The sequence below is a fragment of the Leptosomus discolor genome, chromosome 7 (assembly GCF_034619465.1).
Source record: "Leptosomus discolor isolate bLepDis1 chromosome 7, bLepDis1.hap2, whole genome shotgun sequence".
In the NCBI taxonomy this organism is placed as follows: Eukaryota; Metazoa; Chordata; class Aves; order Leptosomiformes; family Leptosomidae; genus Leptosomus; species Leptosomus discolor.
In genome coordinates, this window is record NC_141397.1 from 56,079,802 (window position 1) to 56,100,948 (window position 21,147).

Genomic DNA, 21,147 nt, shown 5'->3' on the forward strand with positions numbered 1-21,147 from the left:
GTTTATCCACAAAGTCTCTAAAGTGCATTTTCTTTAACCAAAACTTGTAGCAAGACACAACTGGAACACTGGAGAAAATCCCAAGGTGTTCACAGATTCAAAGCAAAGCTATTTGGTGCTCAACACTGGAGACAAGCACCAGATGTTCCCAGCCAGCTCTAATTCTGGCTCTGCCAGACACAGGGAACATTACTTAATCCCTTGTTCTTGGGCGTCACTTTCCCTATCTGTAATGATAACAAAACATTATGAAGACTGACTAATCCATGGTCCAAAGGCAGTCTCCACATGGAGGCAAAGATGGACACTTCCAATCGTGGCATGAAGAACAAGGTTTATCAAGTGTTATTGAAGAGTTATGTGACATTCAACAACACGCACCTGTCCAAGGACTTTTTTCAAACATGTTCTGACTCCTCAGAACTACTGCAGTCTGACCACTAAACAGATCTATAAAAATTACAGGGTTGTTGTCCAGAATCAGAACTTCATTGCCACTACGATCTTCTTGCTCTGGCAGGGGGGTTGCACTAGATGATCTTTTGAGGTTTCTTCTAACCCCTAACATTCTGTGATTCTGTGATTCTTGTGTGTTTTATTTAAGCCTTCTCAAATTAATTCTCAGTAGCAGTTTAGACGTTAAAAAAAAGAAGCTAGAAAGCTACAAACATTCTGCTTTCTCTTCTTCTCAGGAGCCATCCTGCTTAGTCTAAACCTGTCCCCACCTGCAAACATTAGCCTGTTATCTTGATGGCAGGGGGATAACCTTAGTGTCATTCTGGTGACCACACAAAGTTTATTTAGATAAACTCAGAAGTTTATTTGCAGTGTAAACAGGGTATGATGAGAACCAACCAACCCCAGCAACCAACTCATTGTTTACTTAGCTATCCCTCCTGAAAAACAGAAGAGGCGACTAAAACTCCGTCAGGCATTCCTTTTCCATTTGTTTTTTAAAGAGCCTTCTAATTCAGGGGGTCTTTTTTGTCAATTATGAAACCTTTCCTTGTACTAGCACTCTGCTGCAGTTTTTTGTCTAGCAGAGCCACCCCTCTTCCATTTGAGTTTTCGGACTGTGATGACCCTGATGTCTTTAAAGCTGTTGACACAGCACTGAAGAAATACAATGGAGACGGAGCAACTGGTAATCAATTTGCCCTATACATGGTGATGGAAGCCAAGAGAACTGTAAGTAGAATTTGCAAAAAAACCCAACCCAACCAAGTGGGAATTGTTTATGCACTCTGAATCAGGTTATCTCCATCCTGTTCATAAGAGAGCAAGCATGACAGCAAAGTGTTTTCAAAAACGTTTTAAAAAATCAAAGAAACTACTTGCATAGTAAGATACTCGTTACCATGACAAGCAGGGATGTATGTTATATTCTTATCAACGTAACTATGTGTGCTGGTGAATTGCTTATTAATGCAAGGAGTAAAGAATAGAAAATTTCAATCACTAATACAATGTCTTACTAGTCCACTGTTTTCTCCTTTCTCTGTTGGGAATTCTACCCCTTTCCAGTATCAATGAGGTTTTCAGATCAATGGCAAAAATACACTTACTGAAAAACCTGAATATTATCTTGACTTAGGAAGAGCTGGTATCACGCAAAAAAAAAAAAAAAAAAAAAAGACCTGATAAAATTTGGCAATACTCTGAAGAAACTGTTTGTGAGTACTATTCGATTGACACTAGTCCTGAGTCACAGATTATCTAAAAGGACTAGGTGGTATTTTAGTCAAATAGGGTGACAGCTAAAATTACGGAAGGAAAAAAGAATGAAACATGATCCTTTGCCTGGAATCCTTCTGTATAGTGTTAATCTAACAAAGAGAATTTACCTCTGAAAGGCATACAAAGATGATATTACCATAACAGTGACAAGCATTACTTTACTCGAAAACAACATCAGCATTTTTTCTACTAGATTAGATTTTCAGACGTAAAAAACCAAGAAACCCAGTGTCAGAGAGAATATATTGCACTCCAAAATCACAAGATGCTTTTACCCAGATAGAAAGTGACCTCAGAAAGGGAACATAAATTGCTAAACACCTTACAGTAAACTACCCACATCTCCTGTACCTATCCTTGGTTTTCCTGTTTTTTAACTGGGGAGAATTTAGCATGTAGTGACAAAGACTAAAATCCAGCAAACCCTTTATACAATTAATATTAAACAGATTGTGTTGGGTTTGCATCTGCAGGACTTTATTAGTGGTAAACCAAATGAATAAGCCCACTGTCTTCACTGAACTACACACAACCTTAAGAACAGCCAAATGCAAGTATCTTTATATCGGAGCTGTAACACCACCTTCCTTTTGCTGATGTTCCCAAACAACAGATATTAGTTTCAGTATTTTATCTTAAACAATGTTCTATTTTTAAGAATACATATTTATTGCAATTATTATTCATCTTTCCTTCTCTAGATATCCATCTTTCCTTTTCTTAAAAGGTCTGAGGTGGAAATCAATTATTACTTTGAATCATTGATCTGATTATGATGTTAAGTAAAAAGGAGAGAAAAGGAATCTGCAATAGAGATTTCCTCAGCCTCTATATTCTTTTTCTGAAAAGAGTATAGATTTTACTCATCGTTAGTCTCACAATGTTGAATACATTAATTAAATAGCTGGTTATTACATATTCATGTACATTCATTATTGATAAGTTAATAAAACATAAAAGCTGACTGGTGAAAGACTGAACCTGCCCCAGTTAAAGGCATAGCTGTTCATAATAATAATAATGAAATAAACCAACAACAAGTGACATACAGAGACAATGTCTTTTCTCACTTACTTCGTTTACTCACTGAGCTGATTTATCACAGATTTTGAACACTGTAACAGAGAACAGAATTTGGCTCTTTTTAAGTCCACATTCCAGATAGTATAATCTGATGCAGCTCCATAAATGTCAGTTTATACCTGCTAAGGATTAGGTCCATTATATTTTTAGAGACCTTTTCATCCTGTTTTACCACCTGCAACCATTATATCGGGTACCTCTAAACCTCTTCATAGTTGTAGCAACACACAACAGGAATTGAGAGAACACAGAACATAATTCTGTGTCTGCACCAGCGTAAATCCAGTATATTCCACCCACATCAGCTCAGTTTCACTTTCTTGTTACCACTAAGGTGAGAATTATAATTTAATTCTCCCAGCAGTATCATTTGAGGATAACCAGTGTTAAAGTACAGTAGCAACTGCCTGTGTTTGTGTTTGAAAAAGGCACATTGGCAGAGCATTTTTAGCGGCTGTAAAAGATTAGTAACTTCTAGCTTTAAATGTCCTTTAAAGGATGAACCACAAACCTTGCAGGGTGTTAATGCCACCTGTAGGCACAGGCTCAGGTTTACGGCAAGGAGAAAATGCCCCCTACTGAGTAACCAACATCAGAAACACTTCCACAAGCCAGGCCAAACTTTGCTTAATACTTTGTCTGGATTCCTGAGGCTATCCTGGTGAGCAGCTCAGCCTTTAATGCCTGTAAGAAAACTGCAGGCACTGCCAAAGGCTGTCTCCAGAGCACATGCCCTCCTCGCCCCTTACCCCCGAGTAGGCAGGGCAGCCTAAGTACCCTGTTACCACAGGGTAAAGGCAGTCTGGGCACTGCCAGGCTGCCTGGGGGTTGCTGGCTGCTCTTTCTGGGCTGCCTGTAGAGTTATACAGAAGGAAAGCAGACAGATCTGGGAGAAGGCCAAGAGTGAGAGTGAGGGAGTCAGACAGGAGCACAGTCCAAGATGGTAATCATGCTAACTATCCAAGCAGCAAATTTGCTTATTTGGAGTACATTTGAATAGGAGTATAAAACCTAACCACTTCTTTCTGGTTTTAAAACCCTTGGTACCACAAGTTAAAATGAAGGTAGTTGAGCATACTGTATCTATTGTATCAACATATTATAATTGTAGGTAAGGGCTCAGCAGTATAATTAGATAAGTTAATTATCGAACTACCAAGACTTGGGAGACCTTGCATGGCGACCAGCAGCTAATCTGAAATCATACTACGAGATATAAGGTAACCAATGGATAGTATTTACCTTTCGAAGCTCTTATCTTTTCACTTGATTTATTAGTATGCAAATGATGACATGGGTATTGTTTGTATCCAGGCAGGTCCTGACACACAATTCTATGTGAAATATCGAATACACGAAACCACCTGTGCCACTGAGGAAAACAAACTCTGGCAAGACTGTGATTACAAAGTACCTGCAGAGGCTGTAAGTATCTTTAAAAGGTCCTCTTTAAGGCTGTAAGGTCCTCTTTAAAAGCTCTCTGTACAGAAACATCGGCATAATGACCAGGACTGCAGCAGCCTGTGGAAAAATACAGTAAAGAATTTAACTTTTTTAGCTGTGTTGCTTTTGAGAGCTTATAGAACTAAAATACAGTACAGAAATGTTTACAACTCTAAAGTTAACCATTATAATCCTGAATATGTGCAGAAGGGAACATTTCAGGGCTTCAATATGAAGGTTCACAATAAATTGAATATAAGATACATGCACTGTAAGAGCATGGGAGCTGTAAAACTTTCTATTAATTATGTATAATGGAAACTTGCACAACCAAATTGACTTCAGATATGCACCAACAAAACCACTGACGTGGAAGCCACTATTGCAGAAAATTGACCAAAGGGCTTTTAGCAGTGCAAAGCATGTTTGGCTCATGCTGCTAGAGAGCACCTAGAGGAGGTACAGTTGGGGCACACATAGCACGCAACAACACTGCACATTTCCAGTGGAAGTCACTGTTATTTCACACAGTACACAGTGCAAAGAAATGGACGATGGTGACAATATCATTTAAATCAGTGTAAAATGTCATGGTCATTGCTGCATATCTTGTACTAGCAGAGAGGAAACCAGAGAGGTAAATACACAATTTATACAGACTTTATTTATGAAGATGTGCTCATTTCCATTATTCAGACTGTAAATTCTTTAGTTAATTAATCATGATACAAAACAATCTTTCAAATTATCTGCTCAGTTCAACCCCTACTGTCCTCACAATCAACAAAACTGCTCCTTTTCCAGTAACAAAACAGCAATACAAATGTACATATGAACTTGTTCCCCAAACTCAATTTGCAACTGTGCACTTTGTTCAACAGCTAGAGGAATATATAGCACTGTATTTTTCTTTGGCAAGTTTAAGACAAACGTTGTCATATGTTTTTGCAGAAAACAGGAGAATGCACAGCTCGAGTTCACATGAATAATGCTGAAAAAACAAGTAATGTTTCGCAAGATTGCAAAATTTTTCCAGGTATGTAACTGTGGCAGCATTCAACAAGTATGTTGACAAATAAGAATGGGAAAAAACATAATACTGAGACTTTCAGGAAATTTTAAAGGTAGGAGCTCCTTATCATTCTGTTCAGACTTTATAAATAATCTTCCATAAGCCACTACATGTTAATGATAAAATTTCACTTCACTGTTACACACACATATAGGCTAAGTCAGTGAAGCACTGGCAGCTTCTATCTAGGGTAGCGAAAATCGGCACATGTGTGTGTAGTAAGTTTCTTCAAACGCTGGAAGGATACCAAGTTAAAATGAATTTGCTTGAGATCAAAAGCATATCAGTAACTTAGAGACTAGATACAACTCGTCACACTTTAATTTTCTGTCCTTACTTATTCAAGCATAAGACTGTGCCAGAAATTATTAGAAAAAAAAACCTTAATATGATGAAATTGTACCTTAATTTTCTTCACAAACTAAAAATGACATTATTTCTGTTAATGTTTACCAAAACAAATATGTATCCCCAACAAAGAAAAAATGTACCCCCAACAAGAAAAAACACCCCAAAATTCCACTTACAAAATAAAAATCTAGCAGTGATGTAATTATGTAACACTGTGATATCTTTCAGCCCTTAACAATAAGCAGTACTGCATTTCCTGCCTGTAAGACATTCATGTATGACTCTTATGTTCATATAATGACTTCCTTTATTAGAAAGAGATCGCATTGTTTTAAAGGTTTGCAACTGAGATCTCTATGTGCCTATGCCTAGTGTTCACGTAAGACATTTCCAAGCTAGCTTTAAAATACCCATCTAACTGGTAGCCGGGAGCTAAGTGCATGTTAACTACAGAAATATTCACCATGATTTCGGAGATGTTTGGCAGCTTATCTTTGTTTTTTCTTCCTAGTTACCTTGTTTAAAGCTTAAACGGCTATACCTACAGCCAGTGTCCTTCTAGGAACTGCAGTACACACAAACTCCATGTTCTGCTACTGCATAAACGCCGCTTAGTTTAGACGCATTTGTAGGGCAATAGTGACATCTAGTTGCCAGTAAAAGGTGTGTGAATCCCACAGAGAATGCAGGGGAAATTTGCATTTGAATCTTTGCTTAGAAAGCTAAGAAACCACACATAAATTAAATGAATCATGTATTCAGCCTAAGCAGCTCATCTCTTCTTACCAAGTTATAGCAGCTCTGAAAAAAAGAATACATATTCGTTCAGCACTTAGGAAAATGCTGAGACCATAGTCAGTTTAGAACAGGGTGTACTGTTGTTTTATTATCTGCTTCGTGATTACTCCCTGAAACCATGCTCACTTTTTTCTGTAACATATATATATATATTTGTCATTACTGAGTCTAAATAAGTGATGCTAGAAGTATGAAGGGCCAGACTTTGTTTGGGTACCCCTTGGAGAGATAAGACTAAATATTCCAAATGTACAGAGGAGCCAAATCAAATCCAAAGGATTCAACCAGAAAGAGTGAAACAATAGACCCTAACCGGTGAGGGATTTCCCCACCATGTTAGGCACCATACTAATCAGCCTTCTTGGTGGAACAGCTTGATCGTACTGACCCTGGACTGGTTTCCTGGCTGGTGCAAACTGGCATAACTCCATTAAGGCCAGTTCATGCCAGCTGAGGATCAGGCACACAAATTTTACTTCAATTCCACAGAGACCACATATTGTCCCACTTCCATTCTCAAGCTTATTGAATCATGAAATTAATTTATGTACTGAACTATAAAATTAATTTATGAAAATCCAACCCATGATTACTAGGAAGGAAAGGGAGTTAATAGGATTAGTAGTAGGAAACAGAAGTTTGAGCATCCCGTCAAGCTTGTCTATCCTCAGCCAATCCAGTTGGTTAAGCCTGAAGGTAACACCAAGTGGTGTCTGGCAGCCAAAGTGACTAGGCAGGGGGAGTTCCAAGAGCACAGCAGCAGAGTAGTTCAACTACAGTCCCTAAGGAGCTCAGAGTCAGAGCAGTTCATATGGGTGAGCCAAAACACTCCTGCTAAAGTCCCCATCCTGAGACACAGTGAGTGCAGCAAGCTGTGCACAGTGGGTGAGCTTTGAAGAATCTGAAGAACATCTCCTTAGTTGTCTCCACTGGTTCTTTCCTGACTGAATGAGAGATGACCCTTCCTTAGTGATGTCAAAACCACATGCAAGGTTTTTCAGAGATTTGATAACTCCTGAACACACTCCTCTGAATGAAGTTTGCTGCTGAAACCAGGCCTGGATCCGAATGTCATGGATGGCCACTACCACCACAAACCAGAGCATGTTTCTAAATACAAAGAATGACTTTGCAAGCCTTGAAACTGAAATGTGGGGTTTGCTGATCACTCCAATAAAACCAGGAAGGATTCTTGCTCATTGAACCTTTTCTCTCATTCCTAGATAGGAAAAATTAAAACCTGAAGCTGTTTTACATGAAGCCCTGTATCTTTTTCATTTGTTTATTTTCCAGCTACGCCAAAGATACCACTTGGTAAGGCTACTTGTCTTGGATGCTTCCATCCTATATCAAGTGACAGTTCAGAAGTATCAGAAATACTGAAACAAGCCATTCAAAATTTTAACAGGCACAGTGCTGAACCTGCCCTTTTTAAGCTTGTGGAAATAAAAGAAGCTAAAAGACAGGTTTGTGTATGATTTTTCTTTAAATTTTACAAAAAAAAAAAAACCCACCAAACCCAGGTACCTTGGTTGTCTTATGTACATGTTTCTGATTTTAAGGTGGCTTATATTTCATAACAAAAGCATACGAAATGCATATAGAGTATAGACACTGTAAAAAATTCTCTTCATTTATAAGGAATCATAAATGGTTACCTACTGGATTTTCAGAGCTGTCAACTTTACAAACTGATGGTAAACATATTATTTCTTTGTCTGCAGTTGCATCTAACCAGTGTTCAGCACCAGGTTATTTGCATTCAGTGCTGACACAGGCATCTTGTGTCATCTCAGATGCTCTCAAGTATTCCACTTGGCCTCTCCCTGAAGCTCCAGCAGGAGCAGATCTCTCCTAGGTTCTGTGCCAAAACTGCCAGCCTGCACAGATGTCTCACGTACAGCCTCTCAAACAGCAGCCGGCATCTATGTTTTTGCAATGCAATAGGACCCATATGTCAGCTACTATATGCCATAGGACAGGTAAACATCATATAGGAAAAATGGGTAAGAAAATCAAAAAGCTAGCATGCCACTCACTGAAAGATTTCTGCACACAGGAATATCTGCTTTGCAAGAAATGACTGCCCAGGTCACAGAAATTTCAGGTCATCTTGTATTCCATGCAACAATTATTTTCCTGTGAAAGGCTTCCTATGGATTGATGTGACATGGCTAGAAAGTAAAGTTTCTTGTTTGGTTTTTAACTAGTACATAACCTGACACCAAATACAGATCCTTTTCTCTGAATGTGTATGTACTTCACCAAAAAGCATCTTCCGGTCTCATGCCAATTTGACCCATGATTTAATTTAGACTGTCCTCTTTCTATTTACTGATGGCAATGATCCTCTCAACCGAAAGACAAGCTTGCACAACATTTAAGCCACACGACAAAATGTCACGGACAGACTGCAATCCACCATCATGTCACTTCTGGCCAACAGAGACGAGTCAGAGTCCTCCACATTAATTGATCTGGGAGGGAAAGGTCCTATATTTGATTCTTATTTCTCCTTTTTAATTCAATGCTACCTGACCCAATACTGTGACATGGAGAGATTTCATGGGTAAGAAGTAGTAGTCAGTGAGGAAAACTGAACTGCTTCCTGGAGAGAAAATTTAAAAAAGGTCACAAATCTGGATAAACCAGCAGGTGCAGGAATGTAAAGCCCAAGGCAGACCCGATCGTAGGTAGATGATAAATGCAGGACCCTCGATAACAAATGATGCCAGCAGTATAAAGTTACATTATTCAGACACTGTTTTACTATATTCCATGCTCAGGAACATAGGATTTGCCAAGCTGTATTAGTGTAGTCATCCATCTAGACCAGCTTCCTGTCACTGGGAGAAATAAGTAACAAATACTTTGGAGAAAAGTGCAAGAAACCAAGCATTATAAGGCTGCAGGCTTGCCAGGAGAAGTGGAATCCAACTACAAAGTATGCTTCTAGTGTATGCATGACTTAGTTTGCTTTTCGTATCACAAGAACAAGATTTTTTTTTGCTGTACATGAATACTCTAAGGCTCAACGACTGCAATTTGATGGATGGAAGGCACTAGAAGAGTGTCTACTAGAAGAGAAGTTTTGCTTTCTTTGCTAATCACATTTAATAGTTTAACTTCCAATTTTGAGTTGATTTACACAATGTATCTCTTACATATCTATTCCAGGTGGTAGCTGGATGGAATTATGTAATCAAATATGAAATCGAGGAGACTAATTGCTCCAAAGACCAATTTCAAGATTTAACTCGAGAGTGCAAAACCACTTCTAGAGGTGTAAGTAATCTTCAAATTCTGTTAATTAAGAAAATACCGTATTAACAAATGATCATTGAGATCTGACTCAAGAACATATTTATAGTCTTGCTACACTTTGTGAATGAAATTTAAAGCTAGGCTTATAGATAACTGTCTATTCCATGTCTTCTCCTGAATCAGCATCTAAGATGACCACTGAAGCGTCTGCAAATTACTCTCTAGAATCTAATCAGTGTCACCCAAATAATAAATCCCTTGAGAAGTTCCGATCTAGATATTCAAGGAGTTACTCAGGTACAACCCAAAAAGCAATAATTAAAATTAGCACTGTTTTTCCACCTTAAGCTGTATTTTCTAAGAAAAGTAAGTAGCTGAATTATTACTTAACCTCCACCACAGTCCAAACGAGAGCTTCAGAAGAAATCTATTAACAAACATACGTACTCTAGCTAAACAATGCTGCAAAACCAGGTACTCCCTCGGCTTTCTGACCTGGAACAGAACTAACTGCACCAAAAATAGAGGGTTGGTCTCTCAGCTAACCTCCCTGAACCAGCTCAATGTGGGACCACACAAATGCTTCTGCAAATACAAGGTAGAAGGCAGGAATATAGAGTGATAATGAAGAGTGGTGGTTAATGGGGGGGGAGGAACCACAGGAGTCCTGATTCGCATCCGCTGTTGTAGAAGCACACTGTTGAGTGTGACATTCAAGAGTCTCTCCTGTTTAAAAATTACTCCTTGGATGTCTCAAGAATGTTTCAGAATGTTTCAGAAGCACTGATCAAAAAAGGGAAGAATGACAACACCGTGGTAAATGACAGGAGAGTGAGAATCAGACTAGCTGAAGCAAAGCTGTCCATCATGCACGCTTGCCCTTAAACTTTAAGCTCGTTCACATACTACTTTGATCACACAGGATTTGTGGGACTGGATCTTTATCACTTATCCCCTGAACTGTTAAGCAGCCTTGCTAATAAATAGATCATCGACAGATAATATTAGAATACGATATTCCAAGAATATTCCATACCTTGGAATGACCAAATTCCATGGAAGTTGTTTCATTCCTTTATTCAGCTCTGTACAATACATTTTGAAATGGGAAGACCAGAATTTCACCCTGTGTTCAACACGCATGTGAACCACAGAGCTATACCGGGGCACACCGTCATTTTCTCTAACCTGGATAATAAGCCTTGACATGATTTTTTAATTATTTTTTTCTAAACCACTAGTAAGCACCATTGTTTTATGGTTGACATTTTCAAGTACCTGCCATAGCCCTAAGATCTTGATCTTGAATTGTAACTGTCTTCCTTCTTATTCTACAGTTGATTAGTTTCTTTTAGAGTCTCTGATAAGGGCCTTCACTAAAACCTTTTTGAAAATCTACATATACATTATCAACAAGTCTCTTTACCCGCTTTTGCTGATGCTTTTGAAGAACTGACAAATCTGCAAAATACAGCTCCTGTTTACAATAAAAACCCCAGTCTCTCCTTGATGTATTCATGCCCCCTAGTTCTTTCCTTATTACCATTTCTAATCACTTCAGTGGTACAGACATCTGTTTTATGGGTCTATAACCTTTTTAAAACAGAACAGGATCAACATCTGCTTTCTTCCAGCCCTCAGATATCAAGGCAATTGTAAGCAAGTCATCTACCGCAGTTCCTGTAGAACACCTGAGTAAATACAAGAACCTCGGCAATGTTTGATTTGTTAATTGTGTAATCTTTTTAGTCTTTACAGTTTGAGACAGAAATTCCCGTGAGTTCTCCATAAAATCAGTTTCTGGCTTGTAAACCTTCCCATTTCCTTCTGTAATGAACACATACAAATAGTTCATTTAGCTTCTCTTTTATGGTGTTGTTTTCTCTGAGTGGTCCTTTTGAATCCTGATCATTTACTGGCTCTGCAGACCGTCTCTCAGGCTTCTTGCTCCCAGTGCATTGAAGGAAGGGAGGAGGAATTAGTAGTGTGCTTGACTTACTCTGTTAAGGATATGAGCGTGTTCATTATTTCTAAATAATAAGGAGCTGTTTTGGGTTTTTCAATCCAGCGTGTAGCTAAATGTGATGCCAAAGCATATGAAAATCCTCAAGCGAAGATCATAGATATTGCAAGCCAATGCAAGCTTACAGGTATGTCATAGGCACTATCAATTTTAAAAATTCTGCAATTTTCAATGGTTTTCTTACAATTGAAAAAAAAAGATGAAATAGAAATGCAAGGCATGAAAACAGATCATAACAAGAGAAAGTAATTCTTCTGGGACCAAAAAAGCACTGCCTCTTAATGAAGTAGTATCACATATTTTTTCCACTTCCAAGTATATCATATGCAGCTGAAAGTTACATTTTATCATCTGTTTACTGCTCTATTTCTATGACATGGAGCTGGTTACTGACTCTCACTTGGAGATCAACAGATACAAACTCCAAGTATAACTGTCCTACAAAAATTAATTCATTTTCCACCACAATGACAAGTGAGTTAATATCCCACTGTTTAAATAAGTAACTTCTTCTAACTTTCCAAAGACCTCCAATATATTCTTTCGAAATGCAAAGAAAATGATGACTGTAAGTTTTTGTCCAAAATTGGTAATTCACCTATTGATTCTATTGTTATTTATTTCACATTGCATGACTATACTTAGATTTGATATGTTAGAGGCTTTTTTTTTCCCCAGTACATAAATTACTTAAAATTTGTAGGTTCATTACAGTCAAACTCCCAAATCGTTTTCTTATTGTCACTTTTTCCTCCAGCCATCTATTTGGACACAGATTGGCACAGCTCCAGAGCTTTAGAACAGGGAGTACAATACTACTCCATGTATTAAGTGCTGCATTCTTACCCATTCAGACTTGTTTTTCTTCAAGAATTGATAACGATATTGTTCAGCACACTCATTCATTGCCAATAACATGCACCTCTTGTTTCAAGTCCTCCATACGTGTTGATGTTCCCTCTCTTCATTTGCTAGCTACGCTAGCTACACAATTCTTGTTTCTATGAGAAAACTGTTGTTAAGCATCCAACGCGACACTAGGTGCTGATGCAGTGCTCTTTTAGATAACCAAGATATGATACATACAGCTGATCACATAAAACTCAAAGATATTTTGGGTTCGATAGACCCAAATACAAAGCATTCCAGAAGGCAGGGGTTTAGAACTAACTTTTTCCCAGCCTTTATCTATGTTGAATCTTTTGTTCCTTAGATCTGAAATCTGTTGGTTTCTTTCAGTTGAAGACATGGTAATTCCCGCCACTCACGTTGGTTGCCCAAAGACTATCCCAAAAGACAGCCCAGAACTGAAAGATCTACTGAAGGTTTCTATGGAGAAGTATAATTCGGAGAGCAACGATGATTTCTACTATAAAGGCGGAAACATAGAAGCAGCAACAGTTCAGGTTGGGATATACCACACAGATGAGGAACAGACACGGCAGTGTTATTGGTCTGAGCTGAATGTTAGCTAAAGTTTACATTTAGATTTGAAATAATGCTTTTCTCTAAATGTTGATACATGTGGTAACTGGAATATCTATGCAATTTTTTCTCGCAAAATTTTATCCATCTTGGCTTGCATTCAGAAGTTATTTTAAGATCTCCCATCTCTTGACTTTTTTATTTTTCTTAGAGCAACATCATTTTAAAAGTATGTGAAAAAGGTTGACTTAGGGTATCTGATTTCCATATATCTACACCACTTTTTACCAGCCTTTATAACATATCTTAGACTTTTAAAGTAGAAAAATAGAAACTACCTACTTCCTCCATCACACCAATACTCTGTACATTATTTTAGGCACTATCCACCCCATAGTAGCTGTAAGATCCAAGAAATGGGGCTTCCCAATTTCCCTTAGAAATCTTTAAATTTATATACTGATTCTGCTGCTAATAGTACTGCAGCTAGATTCACACGAGAACATCTGTGCATAACAAGATATACAGATAAATACAACTGAATAAAGAAGAAGGAGGAATCAAGAGGATAATTCTGGTCAGCATTTGCCTTGTTTACTGTCCCAACATATCAAAACAGAGGTTTAGGACAGAATTGAAAATAAGACAGTGGAATAGTTCAGAAAATTTGTCAACAAATTCTCCTGAGCATGAGGGGTACCACTGGAGAAGGCACATCAGAGTTTTTCTGAATAGCTCACGTTATCTCACTAATAACATCTGTGCTTTTTCTCCTTTTAAACCTTCTTTCTTTCCCACTTTTCATGTCATGATTGATATTAGCATGCATACATTTTTAAAACAGACTTAAGAGAGACAGAATTTCACGTTTTGCCTGCTGTCTCTGAAGCAAGATGTATTATCTTTGGCTCTGTAAAAAATACTAAGAGAACTCATACCAGGCACATTCTTAAACCCATGCAGTTTTTCTCCTTAATAAATTTGGCAAATATGTTCATTTTCAACTGAGCCTGTTCATCACACACTTCATTTTACTCACATTCCACTTTTCTTACATCATATTTGTCTTTCTGCAGCACTGTCTCTAATGATTTCATTTGTTATTAATGAAATTACTACAGGCATCCAGTAAAACAAAGCCAAAACTGTGGGCCTGATATTATTCTGACCTTTCTGTTTCCTTCAATTTCAATGCTGGAATTTTTGAGAAGGGGAACTGGAGTAAATAACTAGCTTGATTAGAAGCAGATAGGCTTGCAGCCAAATATTTTAATATTGTTCTTAACATATGTTGTTCCAGTGATCAGGACTTGTAGCGTATAAGTAGTATAAGCTTGTAGAAAAACATCTTTCCTGTGACCCCTTTTCAATAAAACACCTTTGCCACAGAAAGCATTTTTGCTAATTTTTCAGGTGGTTGAAGGACACAACTATCATTTAACATTTTCAATCCAGAAGACAAACTGCTCAAAGACAGAGTTCGAAAAACTTAATGAAGACTGTGAAGCCACATCAGACAGTGTAAGTAATGATGATGTTGCCAGCTGTAATGTTCCTAATGGACAAATTCATTTGCACCTGAAATTGTAAACACTTACGTAAAATCACATCCTCTTTCTGTAGACCTTCATCAAGAAGGACACCTTTCACTGTTTGTAACCCAAGCCAGTGACAATGGCGGTAAAACATGAAGCTTAAACTGTCACTCCAACTGCAGGATCAGCGCTCACTGCGAAGTGAAAGAACTTTCTTCTGATAATAATGAATGAAGGGAGGGGAGGAGGCTGCTGCGAAATGAAATAGCTGCAATACTCCTGACTCTGTGGGCTTGCAGCTAAGGAAAACACGGGATTGGAGCGTTACTAGTGTGCAAAGGAACAATGTTTCTGGAGTGCGTGCTGCTGATACCGGGAAAATGTATTCCAGACACTAGAAAATAATGCTGATAGGGCCAGAAACCATTGGCAAGGGAGCTGCTTGGGAAAGAGAAGCTTTATTTCCCCTCTCTTTTCCCACCATATGAGCAGTGCTTACCTGTGAGATTTCAAAATCTGTTAGTGCAGCAGGCACTAAAAATGCCTTTCAATTTCCCAATTTTTAGCAGGAGAAATACCATCAATGAACAGTATTTCTTAGGAACATCATGAACATTAATCAGTGCTCCAAAAGTGCTGGAGATGAAAAATCCAATTTTTCAAGATCCAACTTCCAATCCAAAGTTGAATTAAAGTGTTCACACAGGCATACTATAACCTCATAAAGCTAAGCAGTAATATGTCCCAATACAGAAGTCTCCATCACGAAGACAGATTTCATAGATATTTGGGTAAGGTTCCAAGTACATTCATATTTTAAAGTATTATTCAAAAAACATTATTTTCATGCACAGCTCTCTTCCTTTGTGCTTGATGTTTTGTTGCCTTAATGTATTGATTTTTGTTTTGTCAACAGGCATTAACATGTGAAGCACAAATTCATGTGATTCCATGGGAGAATAAAATCGTTCCCCAGGTTAACTGCTCTAAAGAACGGACAGCGGTATGATTCCTCTTCATTACTCATCATCATAAGTAGAGCACTGAACAAAGGCAGTCATTAAATTCTTTATCCATTCCAAATTACCCCATATTTTGTACCAAAATAAAGGAACATATAGTTCTTTTAACAGCCTCAGTAATGCCACACGCCTCCCTCTCACCTCAACAACTTGTTACATCAAAGGTGGTTTCACCAGAAGGTGAGACAGGGACAACACAGCGGTTACAGAACATGAGGAAAACCTTCTTTACTTTGAGGGTGACAGCACTGGAACAGGCTGCTCAGGGAGGCTGTGGAGTCTCCTCCTCTGAAGATATTCAGAACCTGCCTGGATGCAGTCCTGTGTAACCTGTTCTAGGTGCTTTAGCAGGGGGTGGGACGAGATAACCTCCAGAGGCCCCTTCCAACCCCGACCGTTCTGTGATTCTGTTACAGAAATACAAAGGCAACAGGACCAAGAGAACATTCTGCCTGTTGACTACTCCTTTACATTACTAGTTAAGCTCTGAAGCATCAAGCCCCATCAGCTCCTTTGAATTACTATTGATACTAGGCTTGAAAATTGAGACAAAAATTTATTTGGCAACATAATAATTATACGGCAACATAATAATTATACCCCACAGATTTCAAAAGCATCTGTGAATCTTTTCATGTTAGTAGCAGATCGCTTGCCACGAGCTGTCAATCTCTGCAGAAAGATCTTTCAGTTTTCTTCCTGCCCAGCTTCACGATTCACTAGCCCTGAACATGGGTCAGTTTGAAAACATCAGAATGGAATATAAATATTTTTCATTATCAGAATTTTTTGCTTTCTGATGATTACAGGTTTTTTAATAAATGCAGGGACTCCCATGGTCCCCAATGAAGAACAGCAGATGCACTGAATAAAGTGAGATTGATTAACTTGCTTTCATAATCAATAACTTCACTGTGCTGAGCGCCTTCCTAACTACCTATTCATTCATTATGTATCAACTAATAAATGTCCTCTTTGTTTTCACTACTGTATTGTATTGACATCAACTTTCAAACTTAGTTCCATCCCAAATGACGGTAGATAATGTTCAGACACTGTGGTGGACAGAAATTAAACCCATGTTGCATAGTGACTGAACACCACATATTCAGTCTTTGTCTTCCAGTTGAACAATGATGGGGAAATAGAGATTACTCAATAGCAACTGAATGTTTTATATTATCAGCTTTAACCCATATGTGTTATTTCTAAGCAGCCTTACGAAATGGATACGTCAAACCTAGAAACAAAGAATTGAACAGCTACATTTCATATAACAAAACGAGCCAGATCTTTTGTGTATTCTGGTATTGAGACTACTCAGAGACATATTAGCCTTTAGCATAAACTGGTTTTATACATCAGTGTTCTACCCTAACAAGGACAGGGACATTTAGTGCTAGAAATCAACTGTATTGTTCATAAATTGAAACCAGTACACATTTCGCTCTCTATAGTATCATTCCCATGTTAAACTGGCAAAATTTCAGTGATATGTAAATTGTTCTTTTAACATACAATTGCTAAAATACCCTGGAGTTATCAGGGCGGGGGGGGGGGGGGCGGGGGGGGGGGGGCAGCATTTATGCTTCCATGCTTATCACAGATAGAAAAGATAGTTATTTAGTTTATGTTAAAAATCCGATAACCTATTTTTGCTAAATGACTCTTGTACTGCAATGAGCCAACTTCTGAACTTCCCAGATCTGAAGCTGTTGCTCTTGTTCATGTAACAAATATGGCTATTATTGCAATGTTTTTTAGGCTGTGTTAGTAAGAAGGCCTCCTGGATTCACACCTTTCCGAAGATTTGCTGCACTAAACCAGCCACATCAAATTTTATGCTCTGATACGTATGAAGAAGAAAGGCAAAGACCTAGCGAAGAAACGAGAAAAGATGGTGGACAGGAACCAGAACATGAAGGTGAATCTGAGCATAAACACAGGCATAAACATGGGCATAAACACAGGCATGGTTATAAAAAGGACCATGAGTCTCACAAAAGGCATAGGCATGAAACTGGTAGCAGGCACAGAACTGGCCATGGGTGTGGGCATAAAAACCACAGTAAAAATGGTAAACATAAACATCCAAACCACAAATCTTCTGAGGAGTCCAATGAAAGGGTTTTTAATCAAAACCAAACCCTCCCATCATCCAGTGCTGAAACAGCATCAGAGCTAGTTAATCCAGGGGTTGCAAGAAGGGAAGCCAGTACACTTGCAGAACCACTAATTATTCCTGATACTTCTTTATTTAATGCGTTGCCAGATCGCCCAGAATCTCCTTCCCCTAGATGTCCTGGAAAACCATGGAAACTAATTACAGACCTTCCAGGTCCTTCTAGCTTTTCCACAGAATTCACAAATGAGGATCTCTTGCCTTCCACAACAGAAAACACCAATCTAGCAACAGAAGACTTTGATCTCTCAGATGCTTTAGTATAATTCAAAGATTGTAGGATCCTTTTCAGAAATTATACAGAGAAAAAATAAGAAAAGTACTGCCTTTTGAAATGTATAAAATGTGAAGAGGTAAAAGCTCCTATTCTGTTAGCTGAGATACTCAGGTCACCAGCAGTTCTGGGGACCTAAGACCATACAGCAATGCTCTGTATCTGCATATATTTGCAAAGATGTAAATCAGGCAATGGCACCAATGATTCAGAATCAGTCTAGTAAAGGGACCTGGCAAGTCAAGAGCTTTCTGCTGCAGAAGTTAAAATTGTATCTCATCTGCCTCAAGTTGCTATAAGCACAAAATGAATCACTGCATCAAATCTCGCTGATTTATGTTTAAAACAATGGCACAAAGAATTTCACAGATTAGAAGAATCTCAACCAAATATGGGTAAGACAAAAGCAAGCCAATATAGAGCAAGGATGCCTTTCTTAGATATCTGAAATAACATTTCTCTAATTTACTGGAGTGAATCTTTTAAAGAACAAAATAAAATAAAGGAACCTGTTTTACCTCTCAGTTTCTTTAAACAATTTAATATTACCACCAATCTATCACTAGCAGGCTGTCCTGTTGAATGAGATAACAGGGACAGCTGAGAGAATCCTAAATAAAGCAGCTTTATTACTCCCTATGCGTGTTATGTTAACTACAGAGCAGAGCCACTAAGATTGACAGATTTTCATGCAGAGAGGTGCACAAATATTACAGATCAGATGACAAAATCACAAATACTTTGAGTTACCCAAAATTTGCCTGCCTTCTTCCATTAGTAGGTTGTGTGTAATTTAGAGACTGCACTGGATTTTCTGTTCTGTATCTACCAAAGGTTGAGTTTTTGGTAGGATACATTAGCTAAAAGCACCAAATATTTCTGGCAAATTAAAATATATTTTCCCTCTGCATGAATCAATAACTCATTCAGCTAAAAAACCACCCAGCAATAAATAAATACTTTAATGTCAGATCCGTCCACCACTTGGTCCTGGAGAAAGTTATTGAAAGGGTAAGGTGCTACAAAAGGTGACACTGCACTGATTTTGTTGTAAAAGACTATATTGCTTGAAACCACAGTGTAAGTATCCTCCAACACAGATGCACAGACAGAAAGGACATTGTCTGAAATTGTTCATCCCAGCTGCTGGGATTGCTGTGGCATCAAGACCGTATTCTCAACAGCCAGGAGTGTGTCCTTCTTTTGTGTGCTATGCTTCTATTGCCATCACCTCACTGGTGAGGAAGAATTAGATAGATAAAGACTACTTAGACAACGTGAAACAGATGGATCAACAGGATCAGGAGGTCTTGGCACAAAAGGTCCAGGAGGATCTTGAAAGAGAAGCTACAAGGAAAGGTCAGAAGACACAGCAGTGGAAAGGACAGAGGCAGGGTGGAACGATATAGACAGGGTGAAAAGAAGAAAAGAAAAGAGCAACTTAGGGGCAAAAATGGAAACGGAGTGAATGGGATGGAGAAGTGGGTGAAAGTAGCATGGCCAAGGAGCAAAAAAGGACACGAACCAGAGAGGGGAAGTAAGAGCAAAAATAAAAAGTAGAAGACCAGTGCAGGAGGGTGTCTCCAATCACGACAGGACAGTCCCCTACTAATCACAGAACTGAACCCATACTTCCTGAATCTAAACATTCCTGACAGCATAGGCATGCTTCCCCTCTCCAGCGCCTGGTTCCTACAGAGGTAAACAATCTTCTGCCTTCAGTTACTTCCCCAGCTCACGTGGTAGATAACTGCACTGTGAGCAAAAGAACTCAGCCCTTCTGATAACCCATGTTGAGGGAGAATATGATTTTGCACGTGCAATTTCTTTTTCTTCATTTTTCTAATTGCAATTAAAAGCTACATTCAAATGATATTTAAAAAGTCATGAAGTCCAAAATTAGAAACTGTCCCCGTGAGTATAATTTCAGCCTGGTTATGTGCATCTAAAACATTTTTTTTTAAACACCGTAATTGATTGCCATATAGGCATATATTAGATAGATGGACAGATAGATAGGTAATTATCTGCCATGACTGGTGATGTAGAATCAGAACCACTGTACTTCCTTTCTTCCTGAAAACAACATTACTAATCTTTTAAGAAGTCATACAACTCAGCTGGAGCCCCATTTTAAGGAAAGATATAAAAATAAAAATGGATCTATCACTAATCAAGTCCTTGCACTTCTTTCTTTCATTTCTTTCCTTGCACAATAAAAGGCAAAGTCTATCTTTTCTTTTTAGCACATGACAAGTACTAAACTTACAAAGCTAGGCAAAGGAAAGCCTTGAGAATTATCTTTAGTTTTTTCCTTTTTTTTTTTTCTGAATATTGACTAGTATTATTTTGACTATAACTGGGATCTCCTTGTGTATGCTGTATTATTATAAGCTCAAAGCAGTTTTTTCTTTAAATTACCATAGCAGTTTAAGTAAAACTCGCGGAATTACAATAAAAGAAATAAAGATGCAATGATGAGAAAAGCAAAATTTTCTTCCCATCTCTGATCTCCCTCATCTGAATGAAAAGATAGTCACGCTCTTGACACGTGCTCCCTACAGAGCATATGTACACGACCACAAGTAGTGAGACATAGACTGAGTGGTCAGAGCACGGTAATAAAAGCCAAGACTCCTAGATGTTTGACTGCCTTGAAGTTACCATGTGCTATAGTGATGATGCAAGGTTTCATTAATGTTTAACACAAAGATGACAATTTCAATTTTGACTTCTTGTTTTTATAATGTATAAAAATAATTACTTTCAAGAAATCATTCTGGAATAAAAATCAAAGTGTTGAGTCTGAAAATTTTGAAACACAATGTTCTGATATTTTTAGAACGGAACATTTCAATTTCTCATTGACATGTTCCCACAGAACGTTTTAATCACAACAAAACAGCACTTTCTGATGGAAAAATACACTGTCAGAAAG

At 38.2% G+C, this 21,147-nt stretch overlaps 1 protein-coding gene across 1 annotated transcript; it reads left to right on the top strand.

The window, feature by feature from the left end:
* The first annotated feature begins 993 nt into the window (after positions 1 to 993).
* KNG1 (kininogen 1) lies at positions 994 to 18,201 on the top strand. The gene is made up of 11 exons (XM_086468608.1): positions 994 to 1,188; positions 4,135 to 4,245; positions 5,215 to 5,299; positions 7,778 to 7,950; positions 9,662 to 9,769; positions 11,817 to 11,898; positions 13,011 to 13,177; positions 14,610 to 14,732; positions 15,648 to 15,734; positions 17,518 to 17,677; positions 18,026 to 18,201. Exons 1-11 carry the CDS (start codon positions 994 to 996, stop codon positions 18,199 to 18,201), a joined length of 1,467 nt encoding a protein of 488 aa, XP_086324734.1.
* Positions 18,202 to 21,147: the final 2,946 nt, after the last annotated feature.

Coding starts and splice junctions, on each gene's coding strand:
- KNG1 (XM_086468608.1), top strand. CDS start 994: ATGAAACCTTTCCTTGTACTAGCACTCTGCTGCAGTTTTTTGTCTAGC. Junction 7,951..9,661: donor TAAAAGAAGCTAAAAGACAG/GTTTGTGTATGA, acceptor TATCTATTCCAG/GTGGTAGCTGGATGGAATTA. Junction 17,678..18,025: donor ACAGGAACCAGAACATGAAG/GTGAATCTGAGC, acceptor ATGCGTTGCCAG/ATCGCCCAGAATCTCCTTCC.